This window comes from Oncorhynchus masou, chromosome 1 (assembly GCF_036934945.1).
Source record: "Oncorhynchus masou masou isolate Uvic2021 chromosome 1, UVic_Omas_1.1, whole genome shotgun sequence".
NCBI classification, from domain to species: Eukaryota; Metazoa; Chordata; class Actinopteri; order Salmoniformes; family Salmonidae; genus Oncorhynchus; species Oncorhynchus masou.
The window spans coordinates 7784211-7807115 of NC_088212.1; the positions used below are offsets into that span (position 1 = coordinate 7784211).

Consider the following 22905-nt stretch of genomic DNA (forward strand, 5'->3'; position numbering starts at 1 on the left):
GCTGAAGCTTTTAGCCAAAATGCTATGCGATGCTAACATCACACTCGTCCAACAAGTTTTTACCCACAGACAGACACGTCACAAGGGGCTATAAAGCTGAAGCATCCTGTGGTGGAAATTCTACCCGTGGGACAGTCGAAGTCCATCTTAAATGAATCATTGTATATTAAAAACAGCAAGCTGGAGACGTCACAGTCCAACAGTTGCATAAAGAACCGGTCTGAAGGGAGCTCCAACGGGGCAGTCCCGTTAGTTCCCTATTTTACTGGTTACAGACACGTTACATAGGCATGGTTCATAGGTTTGGTTCTGGCATCGTCTCCTACCTTAACTTATAGAACATATTCTGGGCGTTCTGCCAGATGGTCCCAAGGAGGGGGTTATGTCGCCATCCCATATCTTTACCAAGCGCAGGCAGGAACCCAGGATTATTTATGACACGAAAGACAAGATGAACATTTTCAAGGCGGTCTCTTCACACGATAGAATGTTTTCTCACCACCAAATATGGTGGTGAGAGGAAGTCCAGTGTCGCGTGTATTGGGAGAGGATGGAACTAGGTAAAACTGAACCAAGATTCACATTCTCATTGATTAAACATCTGATCTCAATAAATGTTTCTGTTCCCAAAACTAAAATCTGTAAGGAACAGTGTGCTAAGTTTTATATAGAAGAAAAAAATGTATTGTTTAGAAGGAATGCTAGGTCTAATTGAGTTCACTTCACAGAGGAGGCAATCCCTAACGGATATATGTAAATACATGCTACGATGCGCCAATAGCATCTCGCTAGCTCGTACTTGGCATTGCCTACCTCCTTTCCGCGTTCTGCCCACTATGCTTCATTTGCTTCTACTGTAAAAATGACAGAGATGAACTATCTTGGTTAAAAAATATCTTTGCGGTTACCATCCCTGACCTAGCTTAGGGTTAATGAGACACCGGTAACCACTAGACTGGCTTCCTGCTGCTCTTTAGTTACTTTTATTTATCATTTCTTATCTGTATTTTTTTTTAAATGCATTGTTGGTTAGAGGCTCGTAAGTAAGCATTTCACTGTAAGGTCTACACCTGCTGACTGGCTGGCTCTCTGACTGACTGGTTGGCTGGCAGGCTCTCTGACTGACTGGTTGGCTGGCAGGCTCTCTGACTGACTGGTTGGCTGGCAGGCTCTCTGACTGACTGGTTGGCTGGCAGGCTCTCTGACTGACTGGTTGGCTGGCAGGCTCTCTGACTGACTGGATGGCTGGCAGACTGGCTCATTGGCCGGCTGGCTGGTCGACTGGCTCTCTGGCCGGCGAGCTCTCTGGCCGGCTAGCTCTCCAGCTGGCCATCTGGCTGGCAAGTTTGTGATGTTTTTCAATGAGGGGACAAACTCAATAGGGGGGACAACTTTTCCACATTAGTGAAGGGGAGGGGGTGATAGAGAGCAGGAGAGATGAGAGGGAAAAGAGGGAGAGAGAGCAGAGAGGAGAGAAGGAGAGAGAGACCTACTTTGGTGGCAGGATGTTTATGTTAAAGTCAAAAGGAAGTATCTCCATGGTTGCGCCGTTACAATGCAGAAAACCGCTAGTCTGTAGCAGCCCAAACTGTTCAAAACTAAATACCTATATTTTACCAGAGCTACATTTTTTCTTTCTAGCACGGATTTGCGGGACGCTCTTAAAGGGGAACACACAACGTAATCACAGTAAGGAACTATGAAAATAGTTCACATGAACCATTTAGATCGATTAAAAAGGTTTGTCACGGAAATCTTCTTTACAGCGTCCTTTAAATCCTATGTATTATTGTGATGTATTATTATTAAAATAGATGATTAGCAGTATTGATCAGATGGTGATTAGCAGTATTGATCAGATGGTGATTAGCAGTATTGATCAGATGGTGATTAGCAGTACAGATCAGATGGTGATTAGCAGTACAGATCAGATGGTGATTAGCAGTACTGATCAGATTGTGATTAGCAGTATAGAGCAGATGGGGGTTAGCAGTATTGATCAGATGGGGGTTGACCCAGTGTCCTTTTGTTTTGTAACACTGACCTGAATGTACTTCATGAAGCGATGGCACTTGCCGCAGCGAGACAGGGGCTTGCCAGTGGCAGCGATGGGAGAGAACGTCACCTCCATGAGCTCGTCCATACCTACAGGACAGATACAAGGGTAGTTTATACCATCCATTAGCTAGTCCATACCTACCTACCGATTTACTAAATTACAGTAGAGTATTGACTAAATTACAGTAGAGTATTGACTAAATTACAGTAGAGTATTGACTAAATTACAGTAGAGTATTGACTAAATTACAGTAGAGTGTTGACTAAATTACAGTATTTGTGGTTGTTTTTCTTCGCTTTTCAATCCCTATTCCCATCCGAGAGCACCTGTGGGTTTTATGGGATACCTGAAGCGCTCCTGCTAGTTCCTTTTCAAGTGGAACCTCCTGTTGAATATGTCCAGTGTTTGTGTGTGTGTGTGTGTGTGTGTGTGTTTGTGAATATGAGTGTGTGTGTGTGTGTGTGTGTTTGTGTGTGTTGTACTCACTAGCGATGGTGTCAAAGAAGTAGTGAAACTTCCTGTTGAATATGTCCAGTGTGTGTGTGTGTGTGTGTGTGTGTGTGTGTGTGTGTGTTTGTGTGAGTGTGTTGTACTCACTAGCGATGGTGTCAAAGAAGTAGTGGAACTTCCTCTTGAAGATGTCCAGTGTGTGTTGCAGAACCTGTTGGTAGTTGGCCTTGCCCTGAGCAATCAGGTTCAGCTGTTTCTCTACCGCACCACGGATGGTAGGCAGCACCAGCTCAGCATCTACACAAACATTGCGGGGTAAATACACACACACACACGGCCTAGAACATACATGAACATATGTCCATTCTAACTTGTGCTCATGGCAAATGTAGGATCCACCTGCAAGTGTGATGAGTGTTAAAAGTTAGTACTGACCTGTCTTGAAGAATACACACACACACACACACACACACACACACACACACACACACACACACACACACACACACACACACACACACACACACACACACACACACACACACCTGTCTTGAAGAATATGTTCATCAGGACGATGCTCTCACACACACACACACACACCTGTCTTGTAATATCCATGCACCAGGACGATGCCCACACACACACACACACCTGTCTTGTAATATCCATGCACCAGGACGATGCCCAGGTTGGTGGGTTTGAGCTTGCGTCCGTTCTCCACCGTCACATAGTTCCTCTGAGAGATGTTGTTGATATGGACCGGGATACTAGCGTCAGTACCTGGAAGGAGGGATGGGGACACACACAGTATTCCACCATTCCAACGTGAACTTAGTCCTAGACAGACACCTGCGGTGATATAATATGAATCAAAAACCCACACAGCCTCAACCTCTGCGCACACACACACACACACACACACACACACACACACACACACACACACACACACACACACACACACACACACACCTATGCCGTGTTTCTCCATCAGTGTGATGAGGTCGGCCTCAGTAAGGTAATCTGGAGGGCTGGTCTGCCTCTCCACTAGTTTAATCTCCTCCACTGTGAAGACATCTCCCCTCTCACACACTGGCATGGCCTCTTCTAGAGGGATACCCAGCCACGGCATCACCTCCGTAAAGCCTGTGCACCCGTCACAGCAAACATGTAGACATCTATTAGCATTATAAATAAATAGTACAATTTATAAAGCACTTAAACTATAGATTAACATTTAGTATCATTTATAAAGATTTTAGACTACAGTTTATTAACATTTAGTATCACTTATAAAGCATTTAAAAGGATTTATAATGTCTTATTCATGAAAACAGCAACACTAATTGGTTGGTTGAACTTTATTGGTCATGTGTATCAGAACGTATTTCTCAGCATAACAATATTAGCAAACAAGACCAGAGGACAACAACAACAACAGTTAACAACAACAGGACCTCACCAGGCGATATGAGTGTCTTGCCACTGCAGGAGAAACCCTCGGAGGCGATGGTGAAGGAGATGGTTGTCTGCAGGTACTTACAGTCCTGGCTCACCGTGGCGATGAAGTGACGCACAATGTACTCATACAGACGCCACCCGTCACTTCCTGTTGGGGAGACAGGCAGTGGGTGTGTTCATTAGGTACCAAACGGAAGAAAACGGACTGAAACAGGAAGGCACTACATGGGCATTAGAAAAACACTTTTTTTCAATATGAAACACTCATTTTAATTTTCCTTTTACAGATACAGGAAAACCCACCTCAATATTCTGAAAACCTGGGATGGTTTTTATTTTTAAGCGGGACAATTACAGAATTGTTTTATGCTAGACACACCAGAATTGCTTTCCAATAGGTGTTGAGTGTTCCTGAACGGTCCAGTCTCAGTCCTGACTTAAATTTGCTTGAAAATCAGAGACAACGTTTGAATATTCCTATCCATAAATAATCCCCAACCAAATTGACTGAGTTTGAGCAATTTTGACACAAACTTTGGAAACATCTTGCCCTAAAAGTTTGTCGGATCTTAAAAATGTTTCCACCACGTACTAACTCTGGGGTACTCTGGGGGGGGGGTAAAATAAAAAAATATATAATCTTTAACTTTGGAAGTGTGCGTTAGGTTGTGTACATGGACTGGTAAGGGAAACAAATCTAATGTAATATTTTTTTTAACATTTCATTTAAAGGCATCAAAATGTGAAGACTGTGCAAGGTCTATGAGAATGAAGGCAGCACAATGAGATGCCAGGGTCACGTTCATTAGGCTCCAAATGGAAGGAAACAAACAAACAAACGGGGAGGGACTACCTCAACCAAATTGTCCAATATGAAATGCTCATTTCCGTTTCACGTCGACAAAACATTATTTTTTTTTCTCCAAGGACGCGCCCTAATGAACATGACCCTGGTGGAGACTGGAAAGTGATGGAGGGAAGCTATAACATAAGGAATCGAAGGACGGGAGGAGAAGAAGTCAAAAGGAAAGATGTGTAGATATAGCAGGCGAAACATGACATGTTACAAGGGAGCCTGGTTCCATGAATTGTTTGTGCTGCAGTCGGCAATAGTGAGGAAACACAAGCAGATGTGTTATTCATATGTGATATTTACCAGGCTAGTTTCAAGGTGCCACTACCCACCTAGCTCTCCTTCGGAGGCAGCCCTCATGGGGGTGATGGGAGGGTGATCTCCTGCGTCCGCTCCTTTCCTGGGACGGTTCAGTCCCTCTGACAGCAGAGCCTTCACCTAGAGGGGGATAGACCACGTCAAGGCTGGTTTTCACAGAGTCTCAACGTAGGCTTGCTGCTCTGGGATCAGTTTCACTGTATTTTGTCTTGGCACAATTTTTTATAATGATGTCAACCAGGAGGATGTATCTAATTCACAACTAATCACGTGTTGGAGAAAATGTTTGCATGCATAATAATAATGTATGCGTGTGTGTGTGTGTGTGTGTGTGTGCGTACATGTCTTTGATACGGTGTGTGTGTGTGTGCGTACATGTCTTTGATACGGTGTGTGTGTGTGTGCGTACATGTCTTTGATACGGTGTGTGTGTGTGTGTGTGTGTGTGTGCGTACATGTCTTTGATACGGTGTGTGTGTGTGTGTGTGTGTCTTTGATAAGGTGTGTGTGTGTGTGTGTGTGTGTGTGCGTACATGTCTTTGATACGGTGTGTGTGTGTGTGCGTACATGTCTTTGATAAGGTGTGTGTGTGTGCGTACATGTCTTTGATAAGGTGTGTGTGTGTGTGCGTACATGTCTTTGATAAGGTGTGTGTGTGTGCGTACATGTCTTTGATAAGGTGTGTGTGTGTGTGCGTACATGTCTTTGTGTGTGTGTGTGTGTGCGTACATGTCTTTGATACGGTGTGTGTGTGTGTGTGCGTACATGTCTTTGATACGGTGTGTGTGTGTGTGTGCGTACATGTCTTTGATACGGTGTGTGTGTGTGTGTGCGTACATGTCTTTGATACGGTGTGTGTGTGTGCGTACATGTCTTTGATACGGTGTGTGTGTGTGTGTGCGTACATGTCTTTGATACGGTGTGTGTGTGTGTGTGCGTACATGTCTTTGATACGGTGTGTGTGTGTGTGTGCGTACATGTCTTTGATAAGGTGTGTGTGTGTGTGTGTGTGCGTACATGTCTTTGATACGGTGTGTGTGTGTGTGTGTGTGTGTGTGCGTACATGTCTTTGATAAGGTGTGTGTGTGTGTGTGTGTGTGTGTGTGTGTGCGTACATGTCTTTGATACGTGTGTGTGTGTGTGTGTGCGTACATGTCTTTGATACGTGTGTGTGTGTGTGTGTGTGCGTACATGTCTTTGATACGGGTGTGTGTGTGTGTGTGTGTGCGTACATGTCTTTGATAAGGTGTGTGTGTGTGTGTGTGTGTGTGTGCGTACATGTCTTTGATGGTTGTGTGTGTGTGCGTACATGTCTTTGATACGGTGTGTGTGTGTGTGTGCGTACATGTCTTTGATACGGTGTGTGTGTGTGTGTGTGTACATGTCTTTGATACGTGTGTGTGTGTGTGTGTGTGTACATGTCTTTGATACGGTGTGTGTGTGTGTGTGTGTGTGTGTGTGTGTGTGTGTGTGTGTGTGTGTGTGTGTGTGTGTGTGTGTGTGTGTGTGCGTACATGTCTTTGATACGGTGTGTGTGTGTGTGTGTGTGTGTGTGTGTGTGTGTGTGTGTGTGTACATGTCTTTGATACGGTGTGTGTGTGTGTGTGCGTACATGTCTTTGATACAGTGTGTGTGTGTGTGTGTGCGTACATGTCTTTGATACGGTGTGTGTGTGTGTGTGTGCGTACATGTCTTTGATAAGGTGTGTGTGTGTGTGTGTCTTTGATACGGTGTGTGTGTGTGTCTCTGATAAGGTGTGTGTGTGTGTGTGTCTTTGATAAGGTGTGTGTGTGTGTGTGTCTTTGATAAGGTGTGTGTGTGTGTGTGTGTGTCTCTGATACGGTGTGTGACCTCCTCAGTCTCAGACTGCTTCCTGATTCTCCGCCAGTCTCCTAAAGTTCACACACTTTCTCCAGCCAATCTTATGCTTTTAGAATCTCCGACGCTGAGTTGGCAAGTGCACACTCCTGGAATAAGAGTTGGAGAAATAGTGGAAGCACACGCAGCCTCGGTGTCGCCTGCTCTCACCTCCTGGGCCCAGAAGGGGTTGTTAGCCTGCTGTCTGAGTGTCCCCTTCAGGTCAAAGTTGTCGTGGTAGTGGTTGGTCTCAGTACGGGGGTAGCTGATATAACCCTGGGTGTACAGACGCTCTGCTATCTGCATGGTGTGCTGTGGACCCATTCCTAAAATGGAAGAGAACATAGCACCTTCAATTCAGACTTCAGAGGAACAGTTGTAATACATTTGTGCCATCCTTGATGATTGTGAATGCAGTGTATTCACTTCTGAATGACTGGGCTACTGGCTTGACTACTGGCTGAATGGCTAGGCTACTGGCTGAATGGTTTGACTACTGGCTGACTGGCTTGACTACTGGCTGAATGGTTTGACTACTGGCTGACTGGCTTGACTACTGGCTGACTGGTTTGACTACTGGCTGACTGGCTTGACTACTGGCTGACTGGCTTGACTACTGGCTGACTGGCTTGACTACTGGCTGACTGGCTTGACTACTGGCTGACTGGCTTGACTACTGGCTGAATGGTTTAATTACTGGCTGAATGGTTTAATGGTTTGACTACTAGCTGAATGGTTTGAATACTGGCTGAATGGCTTGACTACTGGCTGAATGGCCTGACTACTGGCTGAATGGCTTGACTACTGGCTGAATGGCCTGACTACTGGCTGAATGGCTTGACTACTGGCTGAACGGTTGCTAATGTCTGTGCTGTGATTGGTGGTCTCACCTAGAGAGGAGCTGGCCACTCGAAGCATTTCCACAGTGTTCAAGGCAAGAGGTCTCTGCTTGGCCTTCTCCTTCTTACTCACCGACTCCACCTTCAGGACGGGAAGACAACTACACCTTTCATAAAGGCGCTTTTTTGACTGTGTTTACACAGGCAGACCAATTCTGATCTTTTGACCAATCACATCAGATATTTTGCCCAAAATTGGCTCAGACATAAGCCAATGCCTTTCACGTTATCAGGTTCCTCTCACAGGCACTTCAGCTAAGTAGGCTACAAGTGAATGAAGACAGACACATCGGAGACGCAACTGCGCACGTCTCTCTTATTGAATTCGGAGGCGCATATAGAAGATGTTAGAACTGTCCAAATGTACTTTGTCAGCCAATAAGATGAGTAGATCTAACAAACAGGAAATGCACTAGCCTATGACAATCCACTATCCCCCATAATACAAAACTTGACCTATGCTATTGGTCAACTTGTCCATCTGTACAATAAGTAAATATTCCAATCATACTCTGGGACAGTTGTGGGATGCGATAGATCCCAAATTAATACAACCATTCGCATCAACAAAAATAAACTTAAAAGCAATGAGGCTGATGCAACAGATCAGAACATTTAGCTTAAAACGTTATAAGACTGGCAATGCCCACACGGCAGTAAGCTATAAGCACGGATGTTCCCAAATTCAATAAACTAGCTGGAAAACACTATTCTCGAAAGTGTGAATGCAAATGGGATTATGCATGTAATAATGCGTTATTAAAAAGGTGAATTTTTATGGTGAACATTTTCTTCCCCTAACTTGAAGCTCATGGCGCAGCCTATGTATGCCAGTTAGACTCTATACCCGTTATAAAACGGATTAGTTATTTGGCCACTTTTAGTTGTGTCAGAAACCTTATCAAAACATATAGGCCTATGGGCTAAGACTACATGAGGTGTGCGACTAGGATTTGAAAAATTTGCACAAAAAAAAGGCATACGCTGTTCCTTGCCTTACTGCACATGCTGGGCATCATTCGCAAGTTACAATACATCATCCTAAAGTGATAGGCTAATATTGTCACCCCCCCCCTCCATCAGACTATTCTTAATTGAATGTTGTCTTGAGAAATACTAAATAATATGTGTGTGAAATTAGTTTTGATTTAGAAAGGACCATTTTCATGCACCTGTCTCGAAACAGGGGTAAGGGAGAAAAAATAGATGTGTCATCTATGCACTTATATAGCGAATGGAGGACGCTTTTCCAGTGGTTCATTTTCATGCCAGCTAGCTAGGCTATACTCCTGTTGTGAAGACAAACTATGAGCTTAATATTAGGAATGCCGATAAATAGTAGGCCTAGCCTATAGAAAGCTGATGGGATGCTCCTATTTTTAGTAGAGGCCATCACTATGTTTTCTCACGCAATTCCTTTAGAAATGTTGCACAACATGAACTCATGGGATCTAATGAAGTGTTTGATTAGATTTTTCGATTTTATTTGCATTGATGTCAGAGTGATTAAAAGGGGCAATAGAGAGCGGAGTACCAGGCAGTAAGCAAGTTTAGTAGGCTACTAACGACCATCAGAGGAACAGAGACAGAAAGAGAGTGAGAGAGAGACAGAAAGAAAGAGAAAAAAAGACAGGAAGCTAGAACAGGCAGAGAGACATGCAGCTAGACAGGCAGAGAGACAGGCAGCTAGACAGGCAGCTAGACAGGCAGCGAGACAGGCAGCGAGACAGGCAGCGAGACAGGCAGCGAGACAGGCAGCGAGACAGGCAGCTAGACAGGCAGCGAGACAGGCAGCGAGACAGGCAGCGAGACAGGCAGCTAGACAGGCAGCTAGACAGGCAGCGAGACAGGCAGCGAGACAGGCAGAGAGACAGGCAGAGAGACAGGCAGAGAGACAGGCAGAGAGACAGGCAGAGAGACAGGCAGAGAGACAGGCAGCGAGACAGGCAGCGAGACAGGCAGCGAGACAGGCAGAGAGACAGGCAGAGAGACAGGTCTTACCTTGGCCTCTCTGGAGGTCTTAGTCATGTTGACAAACATCTGTCCCACCTCTCTGTCAAAGACCCTCACCCTGTCCCAGTCCAGAGTCAGTGGAGACTCTTTCCCTTTGAAAACCTACAGAACAACATTCCATTTATTATGTCAGACTAATGGCTCTTTGAGCACCTGTTTGGTTCTGAGAGTATCCGAGGTCATCTTTGGGTGTTGTTGAGGGAGAAGGCTCAGGATATGAAATATTTACTCAAAGAAAGCACCCCATTCTCACATGAAACCCTCTGACAGGCTTTTTCTGGTGGGAACTCGCCTTAGCCTGTATGACAGTGGAGGCTGGTGAGAGGAGCTCAAGGAGGATGGGCTCATTGTAATGGCTGAAATGGAATAAATGGTACAGATTCAAACATGTTTTCCATATGTTTGATGGGTTTAATGCCTTTCAATTTATTCCATTCCAGCCATTACAATGAGCACATCCTCCTATATCGCCATCCACCAGCCTTCATTGCTGTAACACACAGTAGGTCTCTGGTTTGAGGGACTGGATCTAGGGTCAAGGTTAGGTTCGAGGTTAGGGTTGAGGTTAGCCTTAAAGGAATACTTCAGGATTTAAAAAATTTTTTTTTTAACAACGAATAATCCTGATGTATCTTTTTAAAGACTCGGTTTAGGGTTGGGGGCTCACCTTAGCCTGTATGACCCAGTAGGTCTCTGGTTTGAAGGACTGGATCTTGTCGTGGCGCTCCACACAGAAGCCCAGTGTGGGGGTCTGACATGGCCCAAAGGAGATCAGGGATGAGTCCAGGTTACCATATTTACCCTGGAAGTACTTGGTCTGGAACCTGGAACACATTCCAAAAAACAGGATAGCACCACTGGCGTCAGCATAGTTGACACAATAACCTCAACATTGGCTGAATTAAAATCAGTCAAACAAACAAATCCTCTCTCCTCGCCTTCCTTGCACTGATCTGAAATAACTGACCAGGTGAAAGCCTGCCTGATGAGGGTAGGAAGGTCTAGGGTAGTATAGTTTAGTCTAGGGTAGTGTAATTGAGTATAGTCTAGGGTAGGAGAGTCTAGAGTAGGGAAATGGAGTCTAGGGTAGGGCAGTCTAGGGTGGGGCAGTCTAGGGTAGGGCAGTCTGGGGTAGGGCAGTCGAGTATAGTCTAGGGTATGAGAGTATAGTCTAGGGTAGGAGAGTATAGGGTAGGGAAATGGAGTCTAGGGTAGGGCAGTCTAGGGTAGGGAAATGGAGTCTAGGGTAGGGAATTCACAAGCATTTCGCTACACTCGCATTAACATCTGCTAACCATGTGTATGTGACAAATAAAATTAGATTTGATTTGAAATGGAGTCTAGGGTAGGGTAATGTAGAGTTGTGTATTTTTGTGTAGAGTTGTGTATTTTTGTGTAGGGTAGGTTAGTGTAGGGTTGTGTAGTGTAGTGCAGGGTAGTGTAGGGTTGTGTAGGATAGTGTAGGGGTGTGTAGGATGGTGTAGGATAGTGTAGGGTAGGGTTGTGTAGGATAGTGTAGGGTTGTGTAGGATAGTGTAGGGTTGTGTAGGGTTGTGTAGGGTTGTGTAGGGTAGGGTTGTGTAGAGTAGGGTTGTGTAGGGTAGGGTTGTGTAGGGTTGTGTAGGATAGTGTAGAGTAGTGTAGGATAGTGTAGGGTAGGGTTGTGTAGAGTTGGGTTGTGTAGGATAGTGTAGGATAGTGTAGGTTTGTGTAGGATTGTGTAGGGTTGTGTAGGATAGTGTAGGATAGGGTTGTGTAGGATAGTGTAGGATAGAGTAGGGTTGTGTAGGATAGTGTAGGGTTGCGTAGGATAGTGTAGGGTTGTGTAGGGTTGTGTAGGATAGTGTAGGTTTGTGTAGGATTGTGTAGGGTTGTGTAGGGTTGTGTAGGATAGTGTAGGATAGGGTTGTGTAGGATAGTGTAGGATAGAGTAGGGTTGTGTAGGATAGTGTAGGGTTGCGTAGGATAGTGTAGAGTTGTGTAGGGTTGTGTAGGATAGGGTTGGGTGTAGGGTTGGGGTGTAGGGTTGTGTAGGAGTGTAGGGGTTGTAGTGTAGGGTTGTGAGTGTAGGGTTGTGTAGGGTAGTGTAGGGTTGTGTAGGATAGTGTAGGGTTGTGTAGGGCAGTGTAGGGTTGTGTAGGGTAGGGTTGTGTAGGGTAGGGTTGTGTAGGGTAGAGTTGTGTAGGATAGTGTAGGGTTGCGTAGGATAGTGTAGGGTTGTGTAGGTTTGTGTAGGATAGTGTAGGGTTGTGTAGGATAGGGTTGTGTAGGATAGTGTAAGGATAGGGTTGTGTAGTGTAGGGTTGTGTAGGATAGTGTAGGGTTGCGTAGGATAGTGTAGGGGGTAGGATAGTGTAGGAGGGTTGTGTAGTGTAGGGTAGGGTTGTGTAGGGTAGGATAGTTGTGTAGGATAGTGTAGGGTTGTGTAGGTTTGTGTAGGATAGTGTAGGATTGTGTAGGGTAGGGTTGTGTAGGGTAGGATTGTGTAGGGTTGTGTAGGGTTGGGTTGTGTAGGGTTGTGTAGGATAGTGTAGGGTTGTGTAGGATAGTGTAGGGTTGTGTAGTGTAGGGTTGCGTAGTGTAGGGTTGTGTAGGATGGTGTAGGGGCGTAGGATAGTGTAGGGTTGCGTAGGATAGTGTAGGATTGTGTAGGGTTGTGTAGTGTAGGGTTGTGTAGTGTAGTGTAGGGTAGTGTAGGGTTGTGTAGGGTAGTGTAGGGTTGTGTAGTGTAGGGTTGTGTAGGGTTGTGTAGGGTTGGGTTGTGTAGGGTTGTGTAGAGTAGTGTAGGGTTGTGTAGGATAGTGTAGAGTTGTGTAGGGTTGTGTTGTGTAGGGTTGTGTAGTGTAGTGTAGTGTTGTGTAGGGTAGTGTAGGGTTGTGTAGGGTTGTGTAGTGTAGGGTTGTGTAGTGTAGGGTTGTGTATTGTAGGGTTGTGTAGTGTAGGGTTGTGTATTGTAGGGTTGTGTATTGTAGGGTTGTGTACAGTAGTGTATTGTAGGGTTGTGTATTGTAGGGTTGTGTAGGGTTGTGTAGGGTTGTGTATTGTAGGGTTGTGTAGGGTTGTGTAGGGTTGTGTATTGTAGTGTAGGGTAGGTTGTGTAGGGTGGTGTAGGGTAGTGTTGTGTAGGGTAGTATAGGGTTGTGTAGTGTAGGGTTGTGTAGGATTGTGTAGGGTTGTGTAGGGTTGTGTAGGATAGTGTAGGATAGGGTTGTGTAGGATAGTGTAGGATAGAGTAGGGTTGTGTAGGATAGTGTAGGGTTGCGTAGGATAGTGTAGGGTTGTGTAGGGTTGTGTAGGGTTGGGTTGTGTAGGGTTGGGTTGTGTAGGGTTGGGTTGTGTAGGGTTGTGTAGGATAGTGTAGGGTTGTGTAGGATAGTGTAGGGTTGTGTAGTGTAGGGTTGTGTAGGGTAGGGTTGTGTAGGGTAGTGTAGGGTTGTGTAGGATAGTGTAGTGTAGGGTTGTGTAGGGCAGTGTAGGGTTGTGTAGGGTAGGGTTGTGTAGGGTAGGGTTGTGTAGGGTAGAGTTGTGTAGGATAGTGTAGGGTTGCGTAGGATAGTGTAGGGTTGTGTAGGTTTGTGTAGGATAGTGTAGGATTGTGTAGGGTAGGGTTGTGTAGGGTTGTGTAGGGTTGGGTTGGATAGTGTAGGGTTGTGTAGGATAGTGTAGGGTTGTGTAGTGTAGGGTTGTGTAGTGTAGGGTTGCGTAGTGTAGGGTTGCGTAGGATAGTGTAGGGTTGCGTAGGATAGTGTAGGATTGTGTAGGGTTGTGTAGTAGGGTTGTGTAGGGTAGTGTAGTGTAGAGGGTAGTGTAGTGTAGGGTGTAGTGTAGGTTGTGTGTAGGGTTGTGTAGAGTAGTGTAGGGTTGTGTAGGATAGTGTAGAGTTGTGTAGGGTTGTGTAGGGTTGTGTAGTGTAGGGTTGTGTAGGGTAGTGTAGTGTAGGGTTGTGTAGGGTAGTGTAGTGTAGGGTTGTGTAGGGTAGTGTAGTGTTGTGTAGGGCAGTGTAGGGTTGTGTAGGGTTGTGTAGTGTAGGGTTGTGTAGTGTAGGGTTGTGTAGTGTAGGGTTGTGTAGTGTAGGGTTGTGTAGTGTAGGGTTGTGTATTGTAGGGTTGTGTATTGTAGGGTTGTGTAGGGTTGTGTACAGTAGTGTATTGTAGGGTTGTGTATTGTAGGGTTGTGTAGGGTTGTGTAGGGTAGTGTATTGTAGTGTAGGGTAGGTTGGTAGGGTGGTGTAGGGTAGTGTTGTGTAGGGTAGTGTAGGGTTGTGTATTGTGTAGGGTTGTGTAGTGTAGGGGTTGTGTAGGGTAGTGTAGGGTAGTGTTGTAGGGTGGTATTGTAGGGTTGTGTAGGGTTGTGTAGTGTAGGGTTGTGTATTGTAGGGTTGTGTAGGGTAGTGTTGTGTAGGGTAGTATAGGGTTGTGTAGGGTAGTGTAGTGTATTGTAGGGTTATGTAGTGTAGGGTTGTGTAGGGTAGTGTAGGGAAGTGTAGGGTTGTGTAGGGTAGTGTAGGGTTGTGTATTGTAGTGTAGTGTATTGTAGGGTTGTGTAGGGTAGTGTAGGGTAGTGTAGGGTAGTGTAGGGTTGTGTAGGGTTGTGTAGGGTAGTGTAGGATAGTGTAGTGTAGTGTAGGGTAGTGTATTGTAGTGTATTGTAGTGTTGTGTAGGGTAGTGTATTGTAGTGTTGTGTAGGGCTTCGGTGGCATGGTAGCCTAGTGGTTAGAGCATTGGACTAGAAACTGAAAGGTTGCAAGTTCAAATCCCTGAGCTGACAAGGTACAAAATCTGTCGTTCTGCCCCTGAACAGGCAGTTAACCCACTGTTCCTAGGCCGTCATTGAAAATAAGAATTAGTTCTTAACTGACTTGGTTAAATAAAGGTAAAATAAATAAAAATAGGGTAGTGTATTGTAGTGTTGTGTAGGGTAGTGTACCAGGCGAAGGCCAACTCTCGCTGTATATTTGGGGTGTGTTGTCGGGTCGTGTGGTGTACCGGGTGAATGCACAGCCAATGCGCAGGTCCAGCTCCTGCCGGGCGTCTACGGACAGAGCCTCGTTACGGTTGGGCTCTCCCAGCTTATTCATGGCTGCCCAGATGTCTGTGTCGGTGATGGAGCTGAACTTGGCTCGGTAGACGGTCCGTTCACTGCCGTATGGACGGTTCATCACCGGCTCAATGGCGTCCAGGACCTGGGAAAGTAACAACCTTGTAATAACTGTTATGAATAAGCTTTACGAAAACACTTTCCAACCTAGAGAGAGGGTTAAGACCAGCAGCAGAGAGGGTGGGTTAAGACCAGCAGCAGAGAGGCTGGGTTAAGATCAGCAGCAAGGAGAGGCTGGGTTAAGACCAGCAGCAAGGAGAGGCTGGGTTAAGACCAGCAGCAGAGAGGCTGGGTTAAGACCAGCAGCAGAGAGGCTGGGTTAAGACCAGCAGCAAGGAGAGGCTGGGTTAAGACCAGCAGCAAGGAGAGGCTGAGTTAAGACCAGCAGCAAGGAGAGGCTGGGTTAAGACCAGCAGCAAGGAGAGGCTGAGTTAAGACCAGCAGCAAGGAGAGGCTGGGTTAAGACAAACAGCAGAGAGGGTTGGTTAAGACCAGCAGCAAGGAGAGTTAAGACCAACAGCAAGGAGAGGCTGGGTTAAGACCAGCAGCAAGGAGAGGCTGAGTTAAGGCCAGCAGCAAGGAGAGGCTGAGTTAAGACCAGCAGCAAGGAGAGGCTGGGTTAAGACCTGCAGCAAGGAGAGGGTGGGTTAAGACCAGCAGCAAGGAGAGGCTGGGTTAAGACCAGCAGCAAGGAGAGGCTGGGTTAAGACCAGCAGCAGAGAGGCTGAGTTAAGACCAGCAGCAAGGAGAGGCTGGGTTAAGACCAGCAGCAAGGAGAGGCTGGGTTAAGACCAGCAGCAAGGAGAGGCTGGGTTAAGACCAGCAGCAAGGAGAGGCTGGGTTAAGACCAGCAGCAGAGAGGCTGAGTTAAGACCAGCAGCAAGGAGAGGCTGGGTTAAGACCAGCAGCAAGGAGAGGGTGGGTTAAGACCAGCAGCAAGGAGAGGCTGAGTTAAGACCAGCAGCAAGGAGAGGCTGGGTTAAGACCAACAGCAAGGAGAGGCTGGGTTAAGACCAGCAGCAAGGAGAGGCTGGGTTAAGACCAGCAGAGAGAGGTGGGTTAAGACCAGCAGCAAGGAGAGGCTGGGTTAAGACCAGCAGCAAGGAGAGGCTGAGTTAAGACCAGCAGCAAGGAGAGGCTGGGTTAAGACCAGCAGCAAGGAGAGGCTGGGTTAAGACCAGCAGCAAGGAGAGGGTGGGTTAAGACCAGCAGCAAGGAGAGGCTGGGTTAAGACCAGCAGCAAGGAGAGGCTGGGTTAAGACCAGCAGCAAGGAGAGGCTGGGTTAAGACCAGCAGCAAGGAGAGGCTGGGTTAAGGCCAGCAGCAAGAGAGGCTGGGTTAAGACCAGCAGCAAGGAGAGGCTGGGTTAAGACCAGCAGCAAGGAGAGGCTGGGTTAAGACCAGCAGCAAGGAGAGGCTGGGTTAAGACCAGCAGCAAGGAGAGGCTGGGTTAAGACCAGCAGCAAGGAGAGGCTGGGTTAAGACCAGCAGCAAGGAGAGGCTGGGTTAAGTCCAGCAGCAAGGAGAGGGTGGGTTAAGACCAGCAGCAAGGAGAGGCTGGGTTAAGACCAGCAGCAAGGAGAGACTGGGTTAAGACCAGCAGCAAGGAGAGGCTGGGTTAAGACCAGCAGCAAGGAGAGGCTGGGTTAAGACCAGCAGCAAGGAGAGGCTGGGTTAAGACCAGCAAGGAGAGGCTGGGTTAAGACCAGGAGAGGCTGGGTTAAGACCAGCAGCAAGGAGAGGCTGGGTTAAGACCAGCAGCAAGGAGAGGCTGGGTTAAGACCAGCAGCAAGGAGAGGCTGGGTTAAGACCAGCCAGCAGCAGCAAGGAGAGGCTGAGTTAAGACCAGCAGCAAGGAGAGGCTGGGTTAAGACCAGCAGCAAGGAGAGGGTGGGTTAAGACCAGCAGCAAGGAGAGGCTGGGTTAAGACCAGCAGCAAGGAGAGGCTGGGTTAAGACCAGCAGCAGAGAGGCTGAGTTAAGACCAGCAGCAAGGAGAGGCTGGGTTAAGACCAGCAGCAAGGAGAGGGTGGGTTAAGACCAGCAGCAAGGAGAGGCTGGGTTAAGACCAGCAGCAAGGAGAGGCTGGGTTAAGACCAGCAGCAGAGAGGCTGAGTTAAGACCAGCAGCAAGGAGAGGCTGGGTTAAGACCAGCAGCAAGGAGAGGGTGGGTTAAGACCAGCAGCAAGGAGAGGCTGAGTTAAGACCAGCAGCAAGGAGAGGCTGAGTTAAGACCAGCAGCAAGGAGAGGCTGGGTTAAGACCAGCAGCAAGGAGAGGCTGGGTTAAGACCAGCAGCAAGGAGAGGCTGGGTTAAGACCAGCAGGGTGGGCAAGGAGAGGCTGGGTTAAGACCAGCAGCAAGGAAGGGTGGGTTAAGAGCAGCAGCAAAGAGAGGGTGGGTTAAGACCAGCAGCAAGGAGAGGGTGGGTTAAGACCAGCAGCAAGGAGAGGCTGGGTTAAGACCAGCAGCAAGGAGAGGCTGGGTTAAGACCAGCAGCAAGGAGAGGCTGGGTTAAGACCAGCAGCAAGGAGAGCTGGGTTAAGGACCAGCAGCAAGGAGAGGCTGGGTTAAGACCAGCAGCAAGGAGAGGCTGGGTTAAGACCAGCAGCAAGGAGAGGCTGGGTTAAGACCAGCAGCAAGGAGAGGCTGGGTTAAGACCAGCAGCAAGGAGAGGCTGGGTTAAGATCAGCAGCAAGAAGTTAAGACCAGCAGCAAGGAGAGGCTGGGTTAAGACCAGCAGCAAGGAGAGGCTGGGTTAAGACCAGCAGCAAGGAGAGGCTGGGTTAAGACCAGCAGCAAGGAGAGGCTGGGTTAAGACCAGCAGCAAGGAGAGGCTGGGTTAAGACCAGCAGCAAGGAGAGGCTGGGTTAAGACCAGCAGCAAGGAGAGGCTGGGTTAAGACCAGCAGCAAGGAGAGGCTGGGTTAAGACCAGCAGCAAGGAGAGGCTGGGTTAAGACCAGCAGCTGGGTTAAGACCAGCAGCAAGGAGAGGCTGGGTTAAGACCAGCAGCAAGGAGAGGCTGGGTTAAGACCAGCAGCAAGGAGAGGCTGGGTTAAGACCAGCAGCAAGGAGAGGCTGGGTTAAGACCAGCAGCAAGGAGAGGCTGGGTTAAGACCAGCAGCAAGGAGAGGCTGGGTTAAGACCAGCAGCAAGGAGAGGCTGGGTTAAGACCGGCAGCAAGGAGAGGCTGGGTTAAGATCAGCAGCAAGGAGAGGCTGAGTTAAGAGCAAGGAGAGGCTGAGTTAAGACCAGCAGCAAGGAGAGGCTGAGTTAAGACCAGCAGCAAGGAGATGCTGGGTTAATACCAGCAGCAAGGAGAGGCTGGGTTAAGACCAGCAGCAAGGAGAGGCTGGGTTAAGACCAGCAGCAAGGAGAGGCTGGGTTAAGACCAGCAGCAAGGAGAGGCTGGGTTAAGACCAGCAGCAAGGAGAGGCTGGGTTAAGACCGGCAGCAAGGAGAGGCTGGGTTAAGACCGGCAGCAAGGAGAGGCTGGGTTAAGACCAGCAGCAAGGAGAGGCTGGGTTAAGAACCGGCAGCAAGGAGAGGCTGGGTTAAGACGAGCAGCAAGGAGAGGCTGGGTTAAGACAAACAGCAGAGAGGGTTGGTTAAGCCCAGCAGCAAGGAGAGGCTGGGTTAATACCAGCAGCAAGTGACGCCTCTAGCACTGCAGTGCCTTAGACCGCCGAGCCACTCGGGAAGGCCCTGCTGTAGTGACACAGCCTGGGATCGAACCCGGATCTGTAGTGACACAGCCTGGGATTGAACCCAGATCTGTAGTGACGCCACTAGCACTAGAGAACGTAACGTTGGATTGGGGTTACCTCAAAGCAGATGTTCTCTCCCTCTTTGTCACAGTCCAACCACAAAACCACGTAGTCACATCCCTTGCCTTCAACCTGGAGAAAGACAGTGACAGAATTATTGTTTATTATTTTTTTTACAAAGGAGACCAATCAACTGATAGGGGGGGGGGGGGGGGGGGCTGGAACAGCTACATGAACAATTGACAGGAAAACGACCCTGTTTCCAAAGGTCAAAACCCCTTCAGCTGTGACTAGAGACACAGACGAACCTGTAGGAACTTGACCATGTTGAGTTTGGGGTTGGCCTCCTTCTTCTCAGTAGGGGCTTTAGTGAAGAGTTCAGCTGGATCCACCTTGTCCCAGTTATTATACTTCCCTGGAGAGAGGGAGAGGGGGACAGAACAGGCACCGGAGTTATCAACTCATCCCACTAAGATTTGAGACACAGATTCAATCAAGTCAAAAAATTTAAGATTTAGCCTAAAATCAACAACAACAAAAAACCTACCTATGAAATCCAGACTCATCACGTGCCCACACACCGATGTCATCTTAAAGCGCACGCTCTGGCCTGAGAAAGTGCCCATGTACTCGTGGACCGAACATGCTCCGTTGAGACCTTTGCGACTGGAGCAGCTGCCTGGAGGTTAAGAAGAGAAACATGAGGAGTTAAACCTGGATCTATGGCGTCTCCTAAATGGCACACTACTCCCTATTGGTTGGCACTATATATAGTGTTATGGTTCCATTTGGGACACACACACACACCCAGTCAACATTGTAGACTATATACTCTGAACCACTTGATGAAAAGAGCCAACAGAGGAACATACAAAATCCATCCTTCATTCATTAGAGAAAATAGTGTGACTTGTAAAAGGTGGTAATTCTCCCAGACTACCCGAGGAGACTACCCGAGGAGACTACCCGAGGAGACTACCCGAGGAAACCACCCGAGGAAACTACCCGAGGAGACTACCCGAGGAGACTACCCGAGGAGACTACCCCGAGGAGACTACCCCGAGGAGACTACCCAGAGGAGACTACCAGAGGAGACTACCAGAGGAGACTACCAGAGGAGACTACCAGAGGAGACTACCCGAGGAGACCATCCGAGGAGACTACCCGAGAACACTTCCCGAGGACACTACCCGAGGACACTACCCGAGGAGACTACCCGAGGAGACTACCCGAGGACACTACCCGAGGACACTACCCGAGGACACTACCCGAGGACACTACCCGAGGACACTACCCGAGGACACTACCCGAGGACACTACCCGAGGACACTACCCTTGTTTAAAAATACCTTTTGAGGACCCATCTGGTCTACATGAGACAAGATGTGAAATGGAAACGCTACCTAGCTGACTTGCCTTGGTCAAACTAATCAAATATTTTTGTAGAAATGTCACGACTTATTGAAAATACAGATTCAAACTATTTGGGAGGTTATTTTACACAACTAAAAAAAAACGGAACCTAATAGCATGATTCAACTCTTGTTAAAAAAAAAGGGATTTCAAAGTATATCAAGGCTAAACCATAGCGGAAACTACTTCCCTTCCCCTGACCCTGTCATGGGGCTCATACTACCTGAGCTAAACGCTACGTCGTGACAAAGTAATGTTAATGACATGCCTCTCTCAAGGCTGAATGCTAATGGCGGAACATGCAGGGTAAAGACCATGGTAATGAGAGACACAACAAGCCAGTGACTGAGTGACCCCCCCCTTTCTCTTTCTACCCATCTCTAGCTGTGAAGCTGACCCCCACCACCCTTACAATCCCAGGTGCATAAATACATCCCTGGTTCGAGACGATGGACATCAGCTCTGAACGAACCAAAGGGTACCAAGAGCAGCAGCAGCCGAGACAGAAAGCTACAGAAAGGCACAGAACAGCAGAGGCAGAAAGAGATTCCAGAACCGGAAGCCAAAACTCATTCCAGAACTCAACATGCAACAGCTCCAGGTGAGATATAAAGAGTTCCATAACAACAAAAGCTGTAACTGGTGCGGCAGGGTAGCCTAGTGGTTAGAGCGTTGGACTAGTAACCAAAAGGTTGCAAGTTCAAATCCCCGAGCTGACAAGGTACAAATCTGTCGTTCTGCCCCTGAACAGGCAGTTAACCCACTGTTCCTAGGCCGTCATTGAAAATAAGAATTTGTTCTTAACTGACTTGCCTAGTAAAATAAAATACAGAATAAAACTAGCCAGTGGTACTACTACTGAGTGATCGGCTGAGAATTTTCTTTTTTTATGGAAGGTCAAACCGTCAAATTAATTACTCATTTGAGTTTTGATTAGAATGTTTTTATGGTACAAGAGTTGAATGTAAGAGCTAGGAATTTTCTGGCATTTGGACAAATTCCTTTTAACAGATTACAGAGATGATAAAAAAATAAAAGTAATTTAAGCTAAGGCTAGTTTTTTGTATTTAGTTGCACAGATGTAATGTGTAATCCCCTGTTTTTTTATATCCACTCAGCTTCAGCTGCCAGTAGCCTAATGACAGGGCATTATATCATTAAACCAGAGACAGTACATCCCTGGGTTTAACAATGATATTCAACCCCTTGTGTTTTTTGTGTTCAGCTCCAACTCAACATTGATACTCAAAACTCTGTGTTTTCTCCCTGTGTGTGTTTTCCTATGCAGCACCTGCGCCTGCTGTTCCTGTGCATGCTGGCCCTGCGTCAGTGCCTGTGTGTGCCCCTGGGTGGCCAGTGTGTGGACGAGAGCTTCTGCACGAGCAGCCTGCAGGAGTACCACGCACAGCTCGTCAGCCTGCCCAACCGCCTTAACGAACGCAGTGTAGCCGCCTGGAACTACGTGTGAGTAACCTTCACTGTACAGATGGACTGATTGGGAGAATGTATTAGACTATTAAAATGCATGTACAGCCACACACTTATGAGTGCTGAATCAACAATGCATCCTTGGATACTCGGCTTCTGAGACCGTGTGTAATGCACGTTTCCATTCTAGGACATTTTCTTCTTCCTTTAATTGTGGCTTGGTTCCGAGTCTGACAATCGTGTTGTTTTCTCTTCCTCCTTCCAGGGAAACAATTGACTTGAACCGGGTGCCTCCGGTCCTTTATGAAGCCAACTGCCTTGAAAGCCACTCCTGTAAGGGTCTGGACAGCACCCTCAGGTTAGAGACCATCCCCATCACTCTCAGGATGCCCGTGCTGAGGAAAACCCCCCGCTGTACCTCCTTCTCCCTGGAGTTCGAGCCTATCAATATAGCCTGTATATGCGCAACTTCCAGACAAAGTGGATTTCTAACCGATCGATTCTGAAATATTAAAAGTATTTATTTATTGGGCTATAAATGTTGAGGCTATAAATTAGATTGAATGTGTGTTTTGAATGTTTGTTTGTTTTTTTGATAGTAGGGTAAAAATTATTATTATTATTGTTGTTGTTGTTGTTGTTATTGTTGTTGACATCACTCAGTATAAGTTCCAACTCTCATGTTAGTTGTTTTACCACAATGACATCGAAAATGTATTGTTCATTGGTCAAGAAGAAGTCAACTGTTCCCTTATCATCTGCTAAAGGCTTAAAACAGAAAATAAACTACTTTTACAGCACCAAAAGCGCGTGTTTCTCTGTTGCTTTACATGAAGTTAATCATATTAGATAAGGAGTTACTCACAAGATGAACGATAACTAACTACTGCTGCTGCTGCTGTCTTTTCCCTGGTACGTTGTTGTTGATTCCTAGCATGCTAGGTGTTTACAATAAGGAAGCTAGCTAGTTGCTTTAACATAGTAAACATTAGAGATCACTTACCTTTAGATAGGATTTTGGCAATTGACTGAGCCAGCGACGGCTTCTCCGCCACCATCAAAACTGTCTTCATGACTGGAAACAGCACAGCGACACTAAGTTAGCTAGCCGGCTGAGAACAAATAGCTGCTATTTACAAAATGTAAATAACAAAATTATATTTAGATGTGATTATAAGTTCTAAGAAGCACAAGTGCGGAAAAGCTAATTGTCAAGTTAGTGGCGAGCACAAAAGAAACATAACGCCGCCATGACAGTTTCTAGATGCTCTTCCGGTTGAAAGTGTAACC

The 22905-nt window shown here is 47.0% G+C and overlaps 2 protein-coding genes across 2 annotated transcripts; one reads left to right on the top strand and one right to left on the bottom strand.

Annotated features, from left to right (window-relative positions):
* Positions 1 to 1980: 1980 nt before the first annotated feature.
* Positions 1981 to 22886, bottom strand: LOC135511791 (DNA topoisomerase 3-beta-1-like). The gene is made up of 15 exons (XM_064933291.1): positions 22619 to 22886; positions 19322 to 19453; positions 19083 to 19189; positions 18832 to 18906; positions 14897 to 15093; positions 10578 to 10734; positions 9899 to 10012; positions 7889 to 7979; positions 7170 to 7324; positions 5156 to 5261; positions 3972 to 4118; positions 3482 to 3655; positions 3161 to 3289; positions 2657 to 2806; positions 1981 to 2145 (listed from the first exon to the last, which is right to left on the bottom strand). The coding sequence occupies exons 1-15, from the start codon at positions 22686 to 22688 to the stop codon at positions 2000 to 2002; spliced, it is 1950 nt and encodes a 649-aa protein (XP_064789363.1). The 5' UTR covers positions 22689 to 22886; the 3' UTR covers positions 1981 to 1999.
* Positions 20667 to 22415, top strand: LOC135545705 (interleukin-17F-like). The gene is made up of 3 exons (XM_064973547.1): positions 20667 to 20788; positions 21476 to 21651; positions 21881 to 22415. Exons 1-3 carry the CDS (start codon positions 20774 to 20776, stop codon positions 22119 to 22121), a joined length of 432 nt encoding a protein of 143 aa, XP_064829619.1. The 5' UTR covers positions 20667 to 20773; the 3' UTR covers positions 22122 to 22415.
* Positions 22887 to 22905: the final 19 nt, after the last annotated feature.